This window comes from Scedosporium apiospermum (assembly GCF_000732125.1).
Source record: "Scedosporium apiospermum strain IHEM 14462 chromosome Unknown SEQ_SAPIO_0099, whole genome shotgun sequence".
NCBI lineage: Eukaryota > Fungi > Ascomycota > Sordariomycetes > Microascales > Microascaceae > Scedosporium > Scedosporium apiospermum.
This window is the reverse complement of record NW_015971800.1, coordinates 1788243-1810237: the sequence shown is the minus strand read 5'-3', so window position 1 is coordinate 1810237 and position 21995 is coordinate 1788243. Positions and strand designations below refer to the sequence as shown.

The 21995-nt window shown below is 51.1% G+C and overlaps 3 protein-coding genes across 3 annotated transcripts; 1 reads left to right on the top strand and 2 right to left on the bottom strand.

The window, feature by feature from the left end:
* Positions 1–699: 699 nt before the first annotated feature.
* Positions 700–1874, top strand: SAPIO_CDS5929 (uncharacterized protein; the record flags this gene model as incomplete). Its single annotated transcript, XM_016788156.1, has 2 exons — positions 700–1008; positions 1119–1874. 2 exons carry the CDS (start codon positions 700–702, stop codon positions 1872–1874), a joined length of 1065 nt encoding a protein of 354 aa, XP_016642472.1.
* Positions 1875–2339: 465 nt separating this feature from the next.
* Positions 2340–4149, bottom strand: SAPIO_CDS5928 (Sporulation protein rmd1; the record flags this gene model as incomplete). Its single annotated transcript, XM_016788155.1, has 3 exons — positions 2340–2413; positions 2472–2823; positions 2905–4149. 3 exons carry the CDS (start codon positions 4147–4149, stop codon positions 2340–2342), a joined length of 1671 nt encoding a protein of 556 aa, XP_016642471.1.
* A 2066-nt stretch (positions 4150–6215) lies between these two features.
* Positions 6216–8419, bottom strand: SAPIO_CDS5927 (Uncharacterized protein; the record flags this gene model as incomplete). Its single annotated transcript, XM_016788154.1, has 5 exons — positions 6216–7042; positions 7114–7350; positions 7439–7909; positions 7983–8166; positions 8285–8419. The coding sequence occupies 5 exons, from the start codon at positions 8417–8419 to the stop codon at positions 6216–6218; spliced, it is 1854 nt and encodes a 617-aa protein (XP_016642470.1).
* Positions 8420–21995: the final 13576 nt, after the last annotated feature.

The window sequence follows — 21995 nt, the reverse complement described above, 5'->3', positions numbered from 1 at the left end:
CATCTCGACTTACACACAAGTTGCCTCCTTAGCTTCAGCATCCTAATTCCACTTGCTTAATTTTTATTTCATTTTTCTTTTGGATATCTTCCAATTATTAAGGAAACGACTCGGAAGGTGCCATGCGACCTCAAGAAACCAAGAAATCATCAAGCTGTAAGTCTGCTCTAGAGAGGCCTTCCTCCCTTTGTCTGTTATGACCCGTGGATTTGGAAACTGCTCTCTTTTGAGACTGTTTTCTTTTGGTTTGGTGGCACAGGTTTTGTCGCAAAGCGCTTGGCCCAGTTGAGCAGGTTGCTCCAGATCTCACATCCCGCCCATGCCCACGACACAACGCTCCAGACCCAAACCCACCACCACAACATACCAATGGCGCCTTATTACCCCCTTACCTGGCTCGATACGCGGTGCGGTACGATAGTACATTGATCCATCCAACAAGGCAATCGAGCTCATCAGCTAAAGGAATGGATACTTTGCTACCCACCACCGCATCTCAGCCTGTTTCTCATTGCCAAACCATCACTCACCCTTTTCCCATCCTCGATTGATTTTTTTTTTCTGCCTCCAATACATTCCATTCGCGCCCCTCGTCATTTTCGCCATCGCATTTCCCCCCCAACATCATCATCAAATTAAACCCCATTCCTCCGATACCTTTCATTCTCTCGACTCGACCGACAACTTCTTCCATCCGCCATGGCTCCCAAGGCCTCTAGAAAATCTACACAAGCTAACGCGAAACCTCCTTTCGTGCCCCCAGCCAACGCCATCCCTCAACCTCTCCCTCCCTCCGTCGAAGAAGCCTACCGCCGGAAATGCTGCCAGCTGAGGCATCGCTACAACCAAATCGAAGAACACAATGACGCCGCAAGGCTGCGCCTGCATAGGCTGCGTCGCCAGCTCGATAAGCTGCGCGTCGAGAGGGCTTTCCTTCTTGAGCAAATCTCCAAGAGAACTAGCATGAATGTCGAGGACTCAGATGGAAGCCCGAGCCCGCCACCTACGGTATGTTTGCAAGAATTGAATTGATGCCACCTTGAGGCTGCATGGTTTCTCTTCACCCGTGACAAAGTTCTTTACTGACTCGAGGCGCGTTGCGCGTACGCACTCTTTAGCCCAAGGAGAAACCCCTACGGACAAAGCGGGGCCACAGGAAGCCCTCTTTGATTCCCGATCTCGATTTATCGAAGCCTGCCGGCAGCACGCCACTCTCCCAGGGCCAGAACCTATCACCTAGCTCCGAGAACTTCTCCCAGGATAAAGTAAACGGCATTGCAAAGCCCAAGAAACCCAGCAACGCCTTTGAGATTTACTGCAGCGATAAGACCGACGAGTTCAAGGAGAAGAATCAGGACAAGGAGGACTTCAACCTCGAGGCAGAGCTCGCGCGTGGCTGGAAGGACCTGCCCGAGAAGGATAAGGAGGAGTTCCAAGCCAAGTACGAGGATGCCCTCGAGCAATATCAGAAGGACATGGAGGCGTATACGAAGAAGAAGGAGAAGGAGGAGAAGGAGAAGGAGAAGGAAAAGGCGGCTAAGAAGAGTGGTGATGCCGATACCCAAGGGGCTGATACGGAACCCGAGGGTGATCGAGATCACGACGTTGATATGGATGCCAAGGAGGCTGCAGCGGAAGAGGGCGGTGACAAGGAGACTCCGTCTGCCGACAAGGATGCGGCGGGAAAGAAGAGCGCGGAGAAGACGCCACCAGTCGACCATGACGAGGAGATGGAGGAGGCCCAAGGCGATGACGAGAAGGCCAAGGCCAAGGATGCCGAGGAGGAGACGGCTGAGGAGGGCAAGCAGCCCCAGGACTCGGGTTCCCAGGACGATGATGTCGAGATGGTCGACCACCCTGATGAGAAGAAGTAACTGGGTAGGGGGGAAACGGCTGTATCATAGGGTGTTTATATGTATTACCACACTAGGTAGTGCTTTGCCCTTTTCCTTTCTTTTTCTTTTCGGGAAAGTGTGTTATAGAAATGGCCTGGAATGCTCTTAATCACCGATTGTATTCATCGCCTCAGTGGTATCTTCCTTGTGTCAGTTAGTTTGGGGTTAGAACTAGCTGTCTCCCAACAAGAGTTCAATCTCGGCTCATCTACGCGTTGACTTAGGCAATGATCTAGCAATGATTTGAGATATACAAGGCTCTTATCCAGTGGAAAAAAAGAAAACTGCTGTGAAGCATTTGCTAATGGTCTATGAGATGATTATGCGTACACGGACACTTAGAAGTGCGTATTAAAGCTCATGTTCCCTCCGCGCTCGCGTTCGCTTCATTCCTCAATTTCTCCAACAGGACTCGCTCTACCAACTCACTCGCTTCCAGGGCCCTTAGATGCCCACGTACACGTCGATAATGATATTGATGATGGCCACAAAGATTTCCGCCGCAATTAGGATGATGACTATTACGTTTTCCGCGTTAGCATATCAACTCAGAAGAGAAGTCCGAAAGCCACTCACCAATCCACTCCAACTTCTCGCCATGGCGATGACTCAACAAATCCTTCAAAACAGCCAACAGATCGGCAATGACGTCGAGCCTATCATTCAGCAAGCCGACGCGCTGGTCCATCTCGAGGTAGCTCCTGACGGCCTGGTACACGGGTTCGAGCTGGGGCTCGACCCAGAAGACCTCGGGGGTGTCGAGGACGGAGCCGTTGAGGTGGATGTTGATGCGTAGGGTGAAGAGCTCGCCGATCTGCATGTTGATCTGGGAGCGGGTGAGGGCGACTTTGCCCGAGAGGGCGATTTGGTTGGGGATTTCTTTGCAGGTTTCGATTGTGGTTGTTATGAGCTCTTCGAAGAGGGAGGTCTGGTGTAAAATCGTGTTGGTTAGCGCTTGTGGTCATTATCTACACTTGATATTTTTGGGGGGTTAGAGGGGTTAGTTTACCTTGACGCTCTGGGCTAGGGCATGCGAAATGGCCAGTTTCGTCATGTAGTTATGCTTATCCCTCAGCGTAATAAAATCATTATATATCCGCGGCTGATACTCCCGCGTATAGTAAAAGTTGAACTCCTCCGTCTCGATCACGTCGGCCGGCAACCCCTCGAGCTCGAAGCGGCCAATCTCCTTGAGGAGGCGCTGCTCTTCGGCGACGGACATGCCCCATATCACGACAACGCCGTAGTCAAATAGGAAGATCTCAGGCGTGTGGACCTGCGTGTCGAAGTCGGGCGTATTCTCTGGTATGAGGGTTCCTGCTGTCGTCGTAGTCGTCGAGGTTCGTTCCGGGGCGGCTGAGTGTAGGTCGCCGTCTGATACTCGCATGGTGGTATTAGCACCACCGTATGCATCGCCGGGCGCTGCTTCTTCGGGCTCACTCGCAGCCGCGACGTCGGGCCCATAGCCTCTCGATACTGCACCCACATCGTCGGCAGAATGCCTCCTCTCGTAGCTCGGCACAGAAGTAGTCTCCCGTAGCCCTAGTCCCAATCCGCTATCCTGCCTCCTTGCAACATCCCCCTCCAAGTCATAGCTATACGGCGTATAAATACACTCATCAATCAACTTCGGATTCGCGCCCCTCTTCTTCCCCTTCCCCTTCATATACCGCATCAACAAATCCAAATCATACCGATCCGCCGTACAATACGCCGTCACCCTCGGCAACTTCTCCCGATCCGCCTTCCCCAACCTCGCCGCATCCCGTCTGGCCGTCGGGTCCTTGATCCGCGTAAACTGCGAGTACACGTCTCGCCCGCTCTCCTCGTCCACCTCGTCCCACGGATCCGGTTCCGGGAGCAACTTGAGCTTCTGCGCCGTCTTGGAGCTTCGTTGCGGTCCGATCTTCGGCTGGCCCACGCCACCCATTCCTGCCGCTGCTGCCGCCGCGCCGGCAGAGATGGTCGGGAGGGATCCTCCGCTGTTTCGTCGGCGGAGACGGCTGTTGAAGGCTGCGAGGACGGGGGGTGTGGGCGCCGAGCCGGTCGAGAAGGCTGGGTAGGATCCGGATGTGAGGCGGGCTTGTGACGTTCGTGGTTGGCGGGAGGAAGGGCGGCGGATGGGGAGGGGATCGATGGTGCGGGTGACGGGGTTTGGGTTGAAGGAGACGGATCGGGGGGCCTTTGCTTGCGAGGGGTCTAGGAGAGGCGTTGTTTCTGCCGTGGCAGTCGCCGAATCGGTCTGGTCGTCCATCTTTTCTGTCCTTTGCCCAGGGTTGAAGCTATTCTCGTCGTGCTTGATGCAAGGGAGCTAGCTGTTGAAACGGGAAGGACGGCAGAAATTGAATGGTGCAAAAGCTTCAATTGCCAGGATGGAAATGCTCGTAGGCGTAAGAAAGCAAATCAATCGAGCTGCTAATGCTAATTGATGCCGACGCGTTGACGCAATGGCGAGCGCAAAACGTTTATGGTTGGGGTTGTTGAGGGCCGAGTCGGGGATCAATTGAAAATAAAAAAGAGGTTAAGTTATGACGTCCTGCAAACGGGGGGACAATCCGAAACCGTGCTTCGGGTCTTAATATAATTGGCTTGAGTCCTTGATCGAGCCACTGCACTTGGAGTACGAAATTTCAAGGTTCTCAGTGGTCAAGGTCACCCGATCCGGAGCGTTTGATGGCGCCAGCTCCAAATTTTGGTTTGCTAACGTACTAGAACTCCTCTTTTTGCAGTTTAGAAACACCAATTGAACTCGCCAAATTAGTGCAAATATTACAGCACAGTATTTGAGAAAAGAACAGCTAAAAAGTACCAAGTCGGTGTTTTACCTTAGTGCAATGGCATGGGGACAGACATTGATCGAACTTCATGATATTACCTTTGTGCACAGGTACAAAGTACACTACTACTTTCGCGGGTCGATGTCTGATTTTGTCCAGCCGTTGCTGAACATTCCAATGGTCGTGGTCGAGAGAGTTGCCGGCTTATGTAATCCGGTCCATCAACCAGACTGCAACTTCATCCTAGCAAAAGGAAGCCAAGTCGAACCGGAAGCACACGCCTGCGAATAAAGAACTCCCTCACATCACGCCGTCTCTAATCTAAACGCCCGAATCCTTTCAGATTTATGGGTGGGTAACCGCATAGAGATTGCACCCAAGGTAGATGCAGAACCCATATCCCTGACCCCCTCCTCTCACCCCCCTCCCATCTCGACTGCTCATATCCTTCTCTATCATTCCGACCTGTCACTTTTCCCCTTCTCTACGAGTCTTGGTAACCATCCAGTCGGGCTCTACGTACATATGTTTAGTTATCCTCTGCGTCATCGCCCTACCCGTGTGCTTTGACATGCCAAGTAACACCTCCTTGCAGCCCGAGCCGATATCATACATTATCATACCTCGGTGCCTATTGACAATGCGCGACTTCCGAAGATACTAAATGTTAAAATTTCTCACTGGAACCTGCAGAGTATTGGTCTCCTCGGCTAGACCTCTCTACACACTGAGATGTCGGACAATGGACCGGGACGGACCGCAAAGCTCTTTCTGCGAAGCAAGAATATTGTAGGCAACATGAAACTTCCTTGTAATCGGCAAGGCTGAAGGCAATGGATATTTCAGTGCCACACGAATAGAAGAATGTAAGAGCCGGAGAAAAGAAAAAAGGAAAGAAAAAAGTACTTCGGTGCAATAAGCCTCCATATCTTGTTGAAGCATGACCCTGACTGTAACTAGCCCTATATATCTGGGGTTAAGTCTGCGCAATATCATTTGCCCGGCACGCCGTGACGTGTCTTTCGCCATTCGATCAAACGCATTAAAGGATGGGATTCCGGAGTACCAAAATTGTGGCAGCTGAGATCAAAAACCTTTCCGAACTGTCGACGTAAAAAGGAACAAGAGAGAAATAGATGGATGAGGAAGAAAAAGAAAAAAATACATGAAACTCCCGGCGCACGCTTCCAGGCATCCGTGCAAGCATTGTTAAAACAAACAGGATAAAGAAAGATAAAAAAAAAAAAAACAGCGTCTTTCCCAGAATAAGCGAAATTGGAACGATTCCATATCATTATCATCAAGCGCCGCCCCTTGCATCGCCCCCAATGAAATTCCCCAAAATTCTGAGCTCCTTCACTCGCTAAATGCACGCCTTAGACGATACCTGCTTCCAAACGAAAAAAAAGGGCATCAAAGAACAACCACTAGACTCGTTCAATGTTCTATGCTGCGCCAAGTCCTATGCAATAGGTGGATGCATTGTCGGCTCGAGAACAATCGTGAGTCGAATAATCCGAGAATAAAAAGAATAGCTCGCCCATCAGTGCATGTGGGACCGCGGGAGAGATTCCGGTTTGATGCTAGACCCAGGCAACCCCCTATTATCTGACGATAGATAGTTCGGATACCCTTGCGTATGGCCAACATTCGGTTGAGTCACCGGCCCCTGCCGGTATAAATGTGGATGGTTTGGGTCAAACGGTGCTGCCGCTCGCTGGAGTCCTTCATATTGCTGAGGAAGATACTGCTGCTGCCCCTGTTGCAGGCTCATGTTTGGTTGCGCGCCGTAGTTAGCTTGGGGCGCAGGCGTTTGCTGATGTGGAAAGGAGTACATCGGAGACGTCGCGGGCGCAGTAGATGCCGGCTGCCACTGTTGCGAGTACATCGCCGTATTCCCCGAGGCCGAAAAGTCCGTTGGCGAATTAAATACAAGGGAATGCCGTCGGTCGGTGGTATCGTGGGGGCTTGCCAAAATCTCTGACATGGGCAAGCTAGGAGCGGTGTGATGAATCGATGTATTGGCAACTCCGCCAATCCCAGCACTTTCCACGTACGAGGCTTGCTGCTCCGAGCCCATCTCTGGCTGAACCAGTTGCGTAGGCAAATGCGACCCTCCACGCACAGGCAGCTCTGACAGGAACTGTGGCGCCGAGATGTTGCCTGCAGTATTCGTAGCACCAGTGGCGGCGTTTGTCGGTATCATCGGATGCGGGGCGACAGGTTTCGGCGGGGACAGGCCCCGATGTCCGATGGGCGCATCTTGGTCATCGTGCTTCTCTCGGCCCGTCTTGAGAGAACCGTCGGATTCATTTTGGTAAAACTCGGGTATCTTGTCATCGGCCATCACAAACACCTCCGTGTCGCCATCTAATCGATGAGGGTTAGTTAGCTCGTCCCACCATCCAAAATCTCGTGCTGTCAAGATGACCGCGACCTACCAATTTCGCCATTCTTATACCTCTCCTCGTACTTCGCGATCTTGAATATTTCGGTCAGGTACGGACGCTTTTTACTATTCCCAGGGTTCTCGGGATCTGAGAAAAAGCTAGAGAGTGCTTCCGCCGTCACCTCTTCCAGTTTCTTCACATTCAAGCATGATTTCTGGACATCCGGATGCTGCTTGTGACTGGGCTCCACAATCAACCGGAGAATATGGGCTAGCAAATGCACTCGCTCTGTTTGACGTCGCATGACGTTAGCAAGCAGTACGCCGGGGCTAAATGAAGAGAAAAAGAAAAAAAAAAGGTTGAGCGAGCAACAAACCCTTCTTGTAAAGATGATCGGGCTCTTTGTGACGAACTCGCTCATCTTTCATGGGACCCCATGGTTTTGGCCACCACTCCGGCGCCTTCTCGTCCTTGCCGGTATAAGGGTGATGTGACTGCTTCTTCGGCTCCACGGCCTTGACCCATGCCTTGGCGATGAGCTTACAAGCCGTCTGCTGACAATTCTTGAACCGTTGCTGGTAAAAGCTCCACACAACATCGGTATCGCCGATCCGGATCGGTTTCTTGGTCGCAGCTATCGTTAAGGGGATGTCTCTGTCATCGTTGAGAAGCTGTCGTGAGGAGTGGCTACGAGGGCGCTTTCGGGCTTTATATGCCGCGTCACTGTCCATGGCATCCAGAGCCGAAGTTCTGCGGCGTTCCGTCATTCTGCGGCTCGAGAAATCTCGCCCAAATCCTGACCGAAATCCACTGTTCTCACCTCCGTAGTCGGAATCATCGTAAGGAGCTAGAGGCGGAAGATATGATAAGTAAGCTCCCAACACGATCGATAAACAATTGATGAACGCTGCACAACCCACCTCCAGTAAGTGCCTGTTGTGTATAGTTCCTAAATGTCTCCATGTGGAAGAACTGTTTGATCTGGTTTATTGACAGGGCTCCCGGCCCTGAAAATGTTGCTGAGCTGCCATCGTCGAGGATGGCTGCGACGAAATAGGCCTTCACAGGAATATTGCAGTTTTCCCGCAAGGCCTTATCAATGCCCTATGCCGACGAGTCTGTTAGGTTATTTTGGGAGAAGTCCTCTGGGTGGTATTTTTGTAATGGGCCAAGAAGTATGGATGGAACAGAGAGGACATGTCATTAAGAAAGGAAAACTAACCACGGGTGGCCGTCGAAGTTCTTGCGGCTCTGAATAGCGAGCATCGTCCTGTGGTTGCTCATTTGGAAATCCCTCCCGCTGCCAGGAAATTGGCTGCCTGGGATACTGGTGATCCCTTGACCATTCTCGCCCCATGGTCGGAGGCGGGAATGTTCGTGACATGCGGCTCGAGATAGACGTTAAGACGGAAGAGTATCAGTCAATCGAAAACGAAAACGATTGACCGTAAAATTCCGCAGGTGCTCTTGGTAGCGGAGATGTGTGCTGTCCGATTCTAGGCAGTCTTGGGAGGAACCAAAGCTCTTCCTCACAGCCCGAGGAATCCTCAGCTAAGACCAAAAAATTGATGTACTAGCGCCTGTGGGACACTCCTCCTCTCTTCCTTGGATGAGGGTACAGCCTCGAATGCCGAGATAAGGAAGTAATGTCGGCGATCTCTGAGCTGATTAGGGACGATACGGAAAGGGTTGAAGGTCGCCAAGTTGTTGGATGGAACTGAAGATGGCGGTCTTCCGTAAAAGATGAAGAATGCAGGCAAGATGTTCGGAGGTAAGTAAGACTAGCACATGCCGTAAGAGCTTCGGGAGTTGCGGTGGCGGGGTATCGGAAAAATATATACACACGTTCCTGTGAGAGGGTTGGCCTAACACGATCAAGCAGAGATGTCGGGAACTGGTCGTTGTCCGTGCTCGCGCAAATCGGCGTCGACGGACTGATAGTTATTGCGATAAATGTTTCCTGTACTAGCAGATACCCAAGCTCGGCCGAAGTCGTCAATGAGAGGGACCTTGCTTATGAAGTACTCATCAATTCCTAGGCAAGGACGTGACGGCAGGTTACTGTGTGTAAGAGGGGACAGCGAAGACCTGTAGACCCGGGCAGGAAGAGACACTTCTGGGAACTGTGACGACTTGTCGGGGAGACCCAGTCGCTCGCAATCAGACTGAAGATGCTCCCAAGGGCCGACGGAGTAGGGAGTGAAAAAAAGAGCCGGGAGGTGGCGGATAGGAATTAGTAGATCTCCTGGAAGAAAAGACTAGATATCTCTCGACGCAGCAAAATGTCGGCCAAGATGATGAACTTAGAGGCCGGCGAGCCCAGAGTGCGCTTTGTCTCTCGAGTTTATCACTTGAGACATTGGAGATCTCCCGAATGGTTCTTCGTCGCCCACGGCCCAGCTCTTTGCCAGTGTCTTGGAATGACCGAAGACGTCAGCAACGACAATCAACTTTGACACCAAGGTGAGGACCACGAGGTAGAGGGACGCCTAGGATGACTGTGGCGTCCACGGCAGCAGAACGCCGGGTTCTATCTAGGAGGTGACTGTCGCTATCGCGAGCTGTAATGCGCTTCCGAAAAGCCTTAGGTAAAAGAACAAGTGCGACTGGGCCGCGAGGGTAAAAATATCAGCCAACACGGCCTCGATTGTAGTTGGTCGAGATAAGCGGCGTCCAGTCGAAGAAGTGAGATGGCGAAGGGTTCGTGAATTGCTCAGGCCGAAAATTCGGAAAACAGCGAAGCAAGAGAAAATAACACAAGGCCAAATGGAGACCGCGGAACCCTTGGGAGGGGGCGGGAGCTAGGAGGATAGACAGCGACGTTGAGAAACTTGCCGATGATATGGGCTCGGAGGATGGTGATTTGGAATCCAATCGCTGGAGTCGATTAGAAGGCAGTTGATGGATGGGACGGCACAAGGCAATAGTACTTTGTTAGGTCTCCGTATTCGGTGGGGAGCGATCTTATGCAACCCCAATGTTGGGTATCTAATACTTGCAGTTCGTCCTACTGATGTCGATCGCAAGGAGCTTCAGAGGCGGGGTTCAGCGCGTGCAAGAAGAGGGTGCGACCTCAAGTCATTAAAACGACGGCTCGACGCCTTTTTGCGAATTTTGTAAGGATGGGGGCAACGCTGGGGTATAACAACAACAATGGATTGTGCGTGGACGAGTGGTCCTGGGAGCTCGTTCGGCAGAAATGATGAGCGCCGTCGTCGGTCCGGACGACAGGGAAGGGGTGGTGATTTGGCAGGGGAGGAGTGAAAAGCGAAGTGTAGTGTATATGTATTGATGTATATACCCTGGTGGGACGGGAGTGTATGTACGAAGTAGCAGTGTAAGAGGAGTGCGAGAGACAAGGTCCCGAGAGAAAGTGAGAGGGCAGAGCAGAAAAAGAGAAAGCCAAAAGCGAGAAAAGAAAAAGAAAAAGAAAATAAAAATAAAATAAAAAAAGAAAAATGGCGATGGTGGTGGAGTGTGGTGCAAGCAGGTACGAATCTAGCTGTGTACCCTGTAAATTGATACTTTCTCGAACTGATCCTTGTAGTGTAGAAAGGGCTCGGCTAATAGATACCAGAACAAGACAAGACGTCTTGCTGGGGTTATCGGGTTCGGGACGGGTTTATCTGCAGCGCGGCGGGGGGGGATGTAAAAATTTATACAGTTGTGGAGTGCAGTCGAAAGATCAATGATATTAAAGGAGCACTTCGGCACTAGAAAATTGAAGCCAAGAAGCTGGAGGTGAGTGCACAAAAAAGCGTAGACTCGATCGAGAATGCGTGAGAGGGAGGAGTTGGGGAAGGAAAACCAGTGCTGCGAAAGGGCGATCAATGATTCGACCAATGAGTATTACGAGTTGCTCCTGGTTATCGGTCATGTCAGGCAGCGGACGGTACAGTCTGGTTGGAAGAGGAAGTGCCCATCCAAATCCGTCCGGCAAGCTTATGGCACATGCACCGCCCAGCTCAAATACAAATTGGAAATATGCAAGAACGACCCGGTGGCTTTGAAGACGCGATCGATGGGGAAGTATTTCTACCCCCTGCGAGCTTCCAAGTCTCCGAAGCCCAGGGGAACGGTTAGGTAAAGCTGTGGTGTTGCCAGTACCAGTTAGTACGAAGTACACTATCAGACCAAGTCCCCAGTCTTGGTCCCCGGGGCGGACTCCGGGGCTGCTTGGGATGACCTGGCTTCGGTGCTCCTGATGATGATAAGAAGGTGGGGCAGGTCTAGGATCAACCAAACTGGCAAGAGCTCCCAGACTAGTGGAGTTAGCAACTTCGTACTCCAAACTTCGTAAAAACGACAGGGCGCGAGAGGCCGTCGAACAGGACACCCACTCCTGAGCCCCTAGGATCAGTGGCCTGTCAGGCGGGCTCCGGGGTCCCTGGCCCTAGTCTAGTGTGTAAGGACGGGGACGCTAGGGGGTGCCCTAGTGGAGCCTGCTAGTGCGGCGAGCCAGGCTGATGGGGGTGTGATGTGGAAGTACGAAGGAGGGTACGAAGTACATCACAAAGCTCGACTAGAAAGTGTGAGTGTGCTGGCCCTCGAAAGTTTATGTCCACGGATACCAACGAATCATATAGGGAAGAGCATCCCAAAAGCAGCTCCTGGCAGACAGGCTAGCCCCGGCATGAAGTATGAGGGATCAATGTACACTTAGGTGCTTGGAGTCCCCTTTGTACGAAGTAGTGGGCAAGGAGATACCAGCAACCTCCGTTGAAGTTTAGCCAGGCAGGAGCTGTGGGGCAGGCATGCCTCCCCTGGGGAAATAAAATCGAGTGAAGCAGCACATTTACCACGGTCAGTGTTCTCCGAATCTCGAACTCGGCAGGCGTTCAATGGCGGCAGACAGTAGGTGCCTCAAACGCGAACAGAACTGATATAGAAAACTTTCAGTCTAGTTCAATCTAGTTTCTTACATGTCGCAAGTAAACCGCAAGTAAACCTTTGCAGTAACCTATACAAGGGACACGTATAATACTCACCTCAGTCTTGTGACAAGGTCGGGGTGCATGGTCCCTCTGTCCACGTCCACGCCTGTCAGGAACCCTCCTGTCACCAAACATCATTGTCTGCAATGAGACAGAGACGGAGAGTACGGAGGTATGTGGGCTCGCAGACCCCCAAAATTGCGTCAATTAAACTTCCAAGCTCTTTCTGCACCGAATACACGGTCAGTGTTAGTTTCTACCTCAACTAGCGTGTTTTAATGAAATAAAGAACCATCTTTTGGGCTGCTCTGCTTGTTTGCCGCGAAGCATTCAACAGCTAGGGCTGCAATGATATCGAACGGGTTCATCCGGCCCATAGAAAAGACAATCTTGGATAGAGGCTCACTTGTTGTGTCTCGTTCATCCTAAAGAGAAGGAAGCTAAGTGAGAGACGTAATTCTCCCATCAGCACCGGCTCCGCCATGTCGGGTGGGAGTCAAAACAAAGCATATTTCGGAGGCGGATAGCCACTTCTCCAAGATCACGGCAATTGCGTACTTGAGAAGGCTTGGCATCAAAGTCACCGAGTATTTCTGGTATTTCTCAGGGGATCTAGCCCTGTTCATAACGATGGGGCACGGATATAATATTGATATAATGCTAAATGTGAGAGAACATGGTTGGGATTCTGAAGTTCACAGAACATCAGATGCAGGTGGCGGGATGGAAGAATCCCCCACCGGAATACAGCGTATGAAGTACTTCGTTGGGGGCGGGCGCATGTTCCCTCCGTTGGGTCGCATTCGTCAGACACGAGGAAGTCGACACAACCACACCATTCAAGCATGTTGCCCCTGGTCGACGTGAGAGGGCTCGCTATCAGTGAAGGGATTGGGGTAGTATACTGCTAGGATCTTGCAAGTTTCTGAGGCAGGAGCATGGCATGTCCCATCCTCTTTTTAATCGATCCCACCCCTTCCTTGCTCGTTCTTGATTCGATGGGGGGATGGTACTTCGGGATTAAGTTGTGGGTTGCTCCGGGTGTAATCCTCCCGTGTATTGATGAAAGTCTGGGTGATAGTCGCTGAGGGATCCCAGAATGGCGGTACCTCGCTTCGCACACACGATAATGGATGGATCAACGGCAATGGTGTGGACACCTCCATGCTACGAAACCCTTGAGAGCCCGGGATATTATCCTTGCTTCATCCCAGGATTCAAGGACCTCGTCGTTCTCCAGAAAGGGGGGTTGACTCGTTTCGGAAACAACCTTCCTCCTCGTTCGACAACAGAGCAACCAGAACCATCATCAGTCGAGCACATCAAGCTCCTAAAACATGTTGCGAAGCACAGGATGCCTATGAGTATGAACTCGAGTTGGCGATGGTGAACAGTTTGATGCAAAGAGTGTCGTTTCTTTGGCGATGGGTAGTTCAAATTGCCTTCTCCCTCGTGCCGTTATTGTAGCCACCCAATCTACCACTTCGTCCTTGGAAGCCGCATCCTCCCTGCTGAAAGACCTCTAACCATCCATCCGTTCCAGCGAAAACGTGGAAGCACAACACTTGAGGCATGGTGTAAATGAAGGTACTCCCCTCAAGGAAGCCATTGACGTGTGCCCCCCAATGCGGTAACCCAACGCCGGAACTGGCATCCGATCCTGGAAGTCGACGCCACGGCACGGTCTTAGCCCATCTACAACCGACCATCCGAAGTAGTAAGGACTGGTATGTGAAGGAATTCGGGTAGAATTATTTGCCCGTAGAGTGAGAATGGACGCCATAAGCTTCTCATCATGGAGAAATACATCAGCTTGCACAAAATAAAACGCTCCAGAGTATTGACAGGGCTACGTTCACGTTAGAGGAAACGTGGAGGAACTCGACAGCACTCGGAAAATATTTTCTTGCCTTCTGACTCGGCTTAACCCCGACATGGTCTTCACGATTACATCGTGCGGGGAGACTTCGCATCAAAGCATACCCGTGTCGCACAAACTCCCGGAAACATCGGCAACACTGGCGAGAGATCATTACAACCCTACCTCATTGCTGGATGGAGTCGTGTCAATTTCCAAATTTCATTTTTCGTTTTCTTTTTTCCTACTCATCGTAAGATCTCATCGATCAAGTTACCTGTCGGCAGATATCGCTTTGGCCCGCCGTCCATGTGCCATTATGGAGACGTTACAACCATATTCTGCATGATCTATCCCTCGCATAAGAATGGAGACGGGATACGTACGATGTATCCCGCCGAAGTGAAGGTTGGGGGTGGGGTTTGGCTGCGTCGACGTGAACAAACCACCAAGCATATAATGACCTCGATCAACAACCCCCGCGCTGATGCACCCTTAGAGTTGCATGTACTTGGATGTGTCGGGGGTTAATCTGGCAAGCCGTTCTTCCTTCTATCAACCAGTTTACCAGAAAGAATTGTCCAATAGAGCTGTATAGTATTTAGAAATTGGGAATCCCGCAAGTTCCTGGGCCGTCCTGCAATGTTCGACAATCCGCTCTTGCAGAGGCGCCTCTGCAGACTATGGCACACATCTGGCGAATCCGCTTCATCTCATCTCGAGGTCAGGACGGACAACACAATGCCATTGACAAACTAACTGCCCCAGTCCCCCCGAGTTTTCATCCTGAATAGGGGTTAGCTTGCACGCATTAGCAGGCAGGCAGGCGCTAATTACCACGATCCAAACTTAGTGATGCTCGTAAAGGAATTTGGCATGCGAATGCTACCATCATGGCCTGGCTTGTCATTCCGGAGCAAGGGCACTACACTAGCTTACTTCGTAGATTTAAACCTGGGGTAACATCGCGAAGGGGAAGGGGATGAGGACAGAACAGAAAAGGGGAATCTTCTGCCGATCAAATCAATGGGCGGTGGGGATAGCACCACTGGGAAGAAGGAACGCGTCTCCCCAGCCAGGGCCTCGCTCGCTCTTCGCTGTTTCGCCGTGTTCAAAATAATCCTGAGATTATTATTACTAGCCATTCTTTGGGATAGGTGGGGGTTGCCAGACCGTGATCACCGGCACCAGGTAATCTAAAATTGATTGAGACCATGTCCCTGAACGGTTCCGCTTGGTGGCTGCCAACCCCTGTTCTGTCAGGTCCCGACAGCGCGGTGCCCTCTTTCTTTCTTCCTTTTTTTCTTCGGGCGTCTTTTTTTGCATCTGCCAGGGGGCTCTTTGGAAACGGGATCATTAATCTGAGGTATCAGACTACTTCGTACAATTTGTACCGCCGCAGCGTTGCTCGAGTGGATGAAACACCGATTTCCTACAAAGAAGGCAGTCGCTTGCTGAGTCGTTAATCCTGATATGCGAGCAATCGTCCACTATTGCTTCGTTCCTCACAAGTTTACGTGCTAGGCTACGAATCAGGTCGTTATAGCTACCCTCAGGTACCTTTTTTTTTCTCCCCCCTCTCCCGTTTCGTTTTACCACCAATCCGACAAGACGGAGCCAGAGTGATTTACTGGCGTCGAGATCAATCAGGATCAGCATATTGTCACACGGTAGTTAAAGAAATGCACTATCACTGTGGAGTCGAACCGCGTTGCCTTCGTGACAGGGAGCAGAAATCAATCGATGCCGAGGATGGTACAGTTGGCCCCCCACGAGCATAGTTACTCCGTAAAGCTGTAAAGTGTATGTAGATGTTTCGTCTATAAGAGAAAAAAAAGTATTAGTATTTAGAAAAGGCCACGCCCGCAGATCAAGCAAACAAATTAATTACTTCGCGGTCTCTGTTGAATGGCCCTGCCGCTAAAATGGAAAACGGATCGAGTATTATTACAACCACCGCAGCACAGCCTTCAGACTTTAGCGTTCGACGAGCCAAGATCCAGTGATCCACCAGCTACTGCGCAAGAAAGCAGAAGGGGAATAGTACTATTGCCTCTCCTGGCAAGTGCTGCGGTTCGGGATGTGGGCCCTAGGCGAAAAATCCAATATTGAATTTCGAGACTATCACACCTTAGCAAACCACTCAATGCGTCGCGGCTCCGGACCGAGCGAGACGAGCCGATGATAGCGCCGCGAATCAAAGACGCCAGGGCCGTCGTCATTTGGGGCAGGAATAGTGTACTTAGTAGTGCAGTGCCCAGCGAGCCGCCTGGCATGAGAGGTATTACATAGTGTACGAAGTACATGTATTAATAGGTGCACATCACCACGAAATACCGAGGTACACTGCTTCGTACATCAAATACAATTACCACTCTAGAGAGGGGAGAGTGGGGTACCCACTTGTACCTTGACGGATGTAGTGTAGTGTACGAAGTACAGGCGAAACAGTGCAAAGCCGAGCTCGTCACGTCATTCAAATCCTTCAACGCTGATGTACATCAACAGCGAGCGTCCCGAAGGAATGGCAACAGAACGTGCTCCTCGTGCTAATTTTAAGGCGATGATGCCGACTTCGTCGATTCAATGGCAACAATGACATCAGCGCGGCAGTCCAGCAAATGCTCCTCGCTCTGAGGCCGCAACTTAGCGGGACGCACCCAGTGAGCTCGCTCACAATCATGAAGGACCGTCTCCTTAAGGCCGTTGCGTCCTGGCCTGACTTCGGAAGTCCTCGCGCCTTCTTTCGGGGCACGTGGGAGGTATTGAATCGGATTCTGGGACGGCGCGAGTGTCGACCAAGATTCAGCCGGACCAGGTTGTTGTGTACTTCGCGTTTGTACTTCGCTTGGTGCCAGTACGGTAATATCATTCCAAGCCTAACCCGCCCCTAACCCGCCCCTAACCCGCCATATTGGTTTGGGGGTGGGGTGGGGGAGGGCCTCTAAAATCAATCAATATCGATAGCATCAAGATCCATCGATATGATATCGAAAGTACTCATTGCGTTTCGGCCAGGGCCCCTTGGTGCTTTGCATGCCAATCCATACAAGTACGAAGTATGTGAGGACCACATGCGGTCGAAGATGAAGCAGTTCAGCATTCTTCCCCAAGTGCCAGCCGAGGAGCTTGAGGCAACTAACACTACTTCGTACAACTAAATTTATCAAAGCCTCAAGTCTTTTTAACCGGTCGAGTTCGGACTAATTATCGAAACAGGAGTTGATCAATTCCCCGAGCTCTCTCTAAGCAGCATCTCCATCAAGAGCCTATTGCCCTTTGATCTCCAGCTGGCTCCAATATTACTGCACGTGCACCAATTCGGCAAAAACCCATCCCCAACTTGGCCGTCCGAGGTAACCTAGCTTCATCAAGGAATGGCCAAGCTAGTCAGTACCACACTACTATAGTACTGCGAAGTATGGAGTAAACCCGTCTCATCATTGATGTCCTCGCCGCGAGACGCAGCTCAACCTAACCCACCTCGCAAAAAAAGGGCTTCTCCAACCGGCGCGAGTTATTCACCTCCAACACTGCGGCCACGCGCCGACTAGTCCACTAAGAGCTTGGTGTTCTGCACCCCGTACGAGGATGTGGACAAAATGGTGGTGTTGCATTTGTCGAAGAGTGCCAGTCACAGTCGCCCGACCAGTGTGGGTGGGAGGCGATTGGATTAAGCCCTTGACTGCGGCTGGAGGGTGTCCCCTCATGGCGGATGCAGCTCATCTGGGAAAATGCACGAGTCTCCTCACCGAAGTGACCGAAGCAAAGCCAATCCATGTCCAAGGCGGGTTTATAAAATATGACTCAACTACGAAGTACCTAGTGTACGCGTATAGAAGTGGTGATTGGCAGGGCAAGCGAATTCTGTAAATAAGCACTCACATAGATGCATCATGCATCTCCTCCGTCTTCCCTGCATCAAGCCAGCCTGCGAGGTGCGTTCATCAATGAGGTCACCAACCATTTCATCCAAGCGTGGAGAACGAGCAACCAAGGCTGCATCAAGATCCTACAAGTAAGACCTCTCTCCAAGACGGAGCTGTATGGCCCATCACACGTGTATGGAGCAGGGTGCCATTAGTTCTTCCTAGGCGGGCTTGAGGAAAAGATTGATGTGGTTTGGTGGAAAAAACACCCTCTACAATGCTCTGTGAATTCGCTTTACAGTGTAGCGAGTTCCTACCAAGCACATCATCAAATCCAAAAGCCCGGACTTCCCGCGTGTCATCCGCAGAGGAACAACCTGCCACGAACACAATGATCAATCTCTTGCTTGTGGAGTTCACCACCATCGTCCAACAGCAGTTTCGCTGAGTCCTCGGAACGAAACGCCACCGTATCTCCGCGGAGCTTTTCCTTCTTCGGAATGAATTTGCTAACATCTACGTTTAGTTCTCGTTATTCTGGCATCTCCAATGCAAAGAACACCCATTGACTAGTGTCTGCTTAGCTCATTCCCCAAACACTGAAACCCGCCCGATATTCGCCGCCCTCCAGTATCGATGGTAAAGTGATAGCTACAAAGTAAACATCCCAGGCATGCCACATAAGACGAATACTCCTGACACCAAGTGACACAACACACCACCATGTGGGGGAACCCCAGAAGCTCCCTGGTTTTAAACTTGTCAATGGGTTTAGTTAGTGCCAGGAACCGCCTGGCGTCTAAGTGGCCCAGGGCCAGGAGCCTCTATGTACTTACACGTGGGCCATCTTCAAATCGCTAAACCCGCAACAGCTATTTGGCTTTTCCCCTTTTACAAGACGATACCCGGTTCTTCTTCGTGGAAGTCTGTTATCAAATTGCCGCGAGAGGATCCTGCAATCTTAGAATCGGTCAGTTTCAAGCCAACCGTCTCATTACGGCTGTCTTCCGCAAAGCGACGGAGCGTTTTACATCGTCATCGCCTAGAACTGAACTTGCTTTTTCGGTTCTTGGCTGCGATAATATGCGATGAGGTGTTGTGGGTTGCATCCATCATATGACTGATGACCCAAACCTCATGTGTGGATGTGTGGAGCAGAGCAGCGAGTCTATCAACAGAGGTAACAGAACGGTCTTACTCGAAATGAAAAGCGCCATAGCACCAGGCCTACGGCCTGGTTGCTACGCCTCTCTATGCTGCCCAATAGCGAAGCAAATAGGCTTCTTCGTGGCGTGCGGGGGGGAGAGATAGATTACGAAGTAGAGCAGGGATTTCTTTTCCACCCTCCCCTTAAGAATAGGGCGAAGCGGAGAGCACTCTTTGTAGCGTGGCTCTACTACGGATATGGATGGTGATACTAGATCAGATCTTGCTAGCCGGGCGAGGGATTTAGTGGTGGTGCTGGAACAATCGATCTTGCCAAGAGCGAATCGCCTAGCTAAGATGTAGCACAAGGAGCAATCGGCTGCTTTCACTACACAGAAGGGGGCATCGGGGAAGGGAATTTCGACCAGGAACCGGATGGTGGTATACAATCCGTGGCAGCAGCATCCGGGAATTAGTTTGTGAACTCGAAAAGCGAAGTCGAGCAGCGGCAGGACCCGGTGCACCATCTCGACACAGATCCAGATATTCGGCATTAGTAGACCCCTCTGCGGCTTGTGATGCTAGAAAGGCAGACGGGGGTACGAGAACAGGGCATACCCGAGAGTGGCAATGCGGTTCTATACTACCAGTAGACCAGTGGCATGAGGTTGATGCTAGCTAGTTCTCAGCGATCTCCAGAGGGTGCGGCCGGCCGGTGAGGGCATCCCAGCACACCGGTTTCCCGAGGCCATGGAACAGCAACGAGATCTCGCATTTCGGGAGGACCTAATCGACAAAAATCCTGCTTTCATTTCTACTTCTTTGCTTTTTCCCTCTTGCTAGAATGGTGTTGTCTATGGGTGGTCTGCTGGGATTAGAAACGCAAGGCGCCGGTCAACGTTCGATATCCCGCCGGGCTGAACACACCACGGAAGGGGGGGCACAAGGGTGTAGGAGGTATGCGACAGGCGTGTCGTATGGGAGGGAACGAGCGAGCACACTCGGACCTTCTAAAGGCCATTTAGGCCAGGCCTAGTGAATGGCGCTGGTGGCGTTCTTTCTTCTGAATGGTGAAACTAAATGACAGGCACAGGTATGGTTTCGAACAGGCGAAGAAGATACGCCAGCCACTGTTGAGCAGGTCCATCCATTCTCGCAAGCAGCACTGAATTCGGAGATGGACCGGCATTCGATCGCTTGGTGCCAAGCATACCCAGAGGAAAAGTTATCTACTTCACAATACTCGACACTCCTGCTAACTGCCGCCGTATAATATCGTATCGTCTCCACCCTCACAACTCTCCACGATCGGCATCACCAACATTCCCGACGCAAAGGCACGGCCTGGGTCAAATGTCGAGTGATAAGCCTACTCCGTACAGGGATGTGGTCTGTGGGCCTCCTTGCTCGGTACGCGCCGGCTCTCTCCCGACTGGCCGCTAGCTGACGTCCGCAAGAGATGCAAATGAGACTTGCGTCGAATTGGGCGGAGGCGAGTGGTGCGTGCTACGAATAACATCATACCGCACGACGCACACGACACTAGTGTGCACTGCTTCAGACTCCATACATTCACAGACCACTAGTCTAACCCCACCCACTGCAGCGTCCCAGCGTCCCAGCGTCCCAGCGTCCCAGCCTCACAGAGAGGCGTCAATGAGAAATGACATCTGTTGTTGACATTCTCAATGCCAGCTTTGTGGTGTACGAGTACACTACGTCTCGTTAAGACGTCCTCATCGGGAAAGGCCTTGCCCTTGGGGTTTTTGGAGGGCAGCGTACGAAAGAGGAGTGAGAGCCAGGCTGGTGATGCCCTCACACACACTCTCTCTCTCTCTTAATCCCGCCCAGCACTGCATTTCCATCATAAACCAGTTTCGTGGTTGGAGCACAGGTTGGTGAGTCTGTGATCAACTCCACTTGTATAGAGATGCCACCCACGGCCCTTTTCTTTCGTGTGCTTCCTAGTAGACCCCTTCCACCAAAACAAGACACGCAGATCCAATGGAAGTCCCCAAGTGTTGATGAAAAGCAAAGAAACCCAAGTATCAAATCCCTGACCATGACATGTTTTTTTTAACCTTAGCGTCCAAACCAAAACCAGTGCCTCTCTAACCACACCTCCTCCAAACTAGGAAACGTGGAATCAACCAGGCGCGAATCTCTCAAAGGGAATAGAAAAAGCAATTCTCGAGACATCGTTTGTGCACTAGTCCCACACTTCAGCTGGCCTGGTTTCGGTCTAGCATCTCCTCTCACACTTCTCCCCTCATCTCCTCCCATCATCTCCTCCCTCCCCCCTCACCGTCTTCATCCTCCTCATCGTCCCCTCCCTCCTCGGGCCGGTTCCCACGACAAAAAGCAGCTGTGGTTGTTTCTTATCCGCCGTCTACAATCCTATTTGCGGAGGATTTAATTACCAAAAGAAAGTGAAATAAATAACCAAATAAATAGATAAATAGATAAATAAAAGAGGCGCCAAAAATATAGGAAAAGGAAGAGTGAGGGAAGGAGGAGAGCAACAATCGCAGAGCAAACCTCCGCAAACCTCCACAAACTTCGGGGATCCGTAGCCGGAACATTGATATTGTACATATCTCCGGCGCACATCTAAATAATACCATTATTTTTTTCTTTTCCTTTTTTTTTTTTTTTTTCTATCTGCAGGGTGAAGCATAACCCGCATGGTGGGTGGGCACGGGTATATGACCACGACGAGTATCCATCCGCGCGACTTTGGATGGAATCGTCGCGTCGGCCCTCTTCCTCTCCACCTGTGTACGAGGTGCAAGACGTTTCACGGATGGAGAAGGTCTAGCCACCTTGATCTGTATTCCTTTCCAGAAAAACCCAGCTGCTTATTTTCTGCGTCTTGAGTCCTGGTTGAGGAGGGATCAACAGAGCGGATGCGTAGCAAACGACTCCCCAAATATTCGACTGGCAAGACACCACAGCCGGCGAAGAAAAGACTAAAAAAAATAAAAAAATAAAAATAATAATAATAATAATAATAAAAAGAGAACTGAAGAAAAACAAAAGGAATAGATCAAATGCATAAAGAATCTGATAAAATTAAGAGGGAGAAAAATTCATGCCCCAGTCTACGGTTCCGATACAGCGTAGACA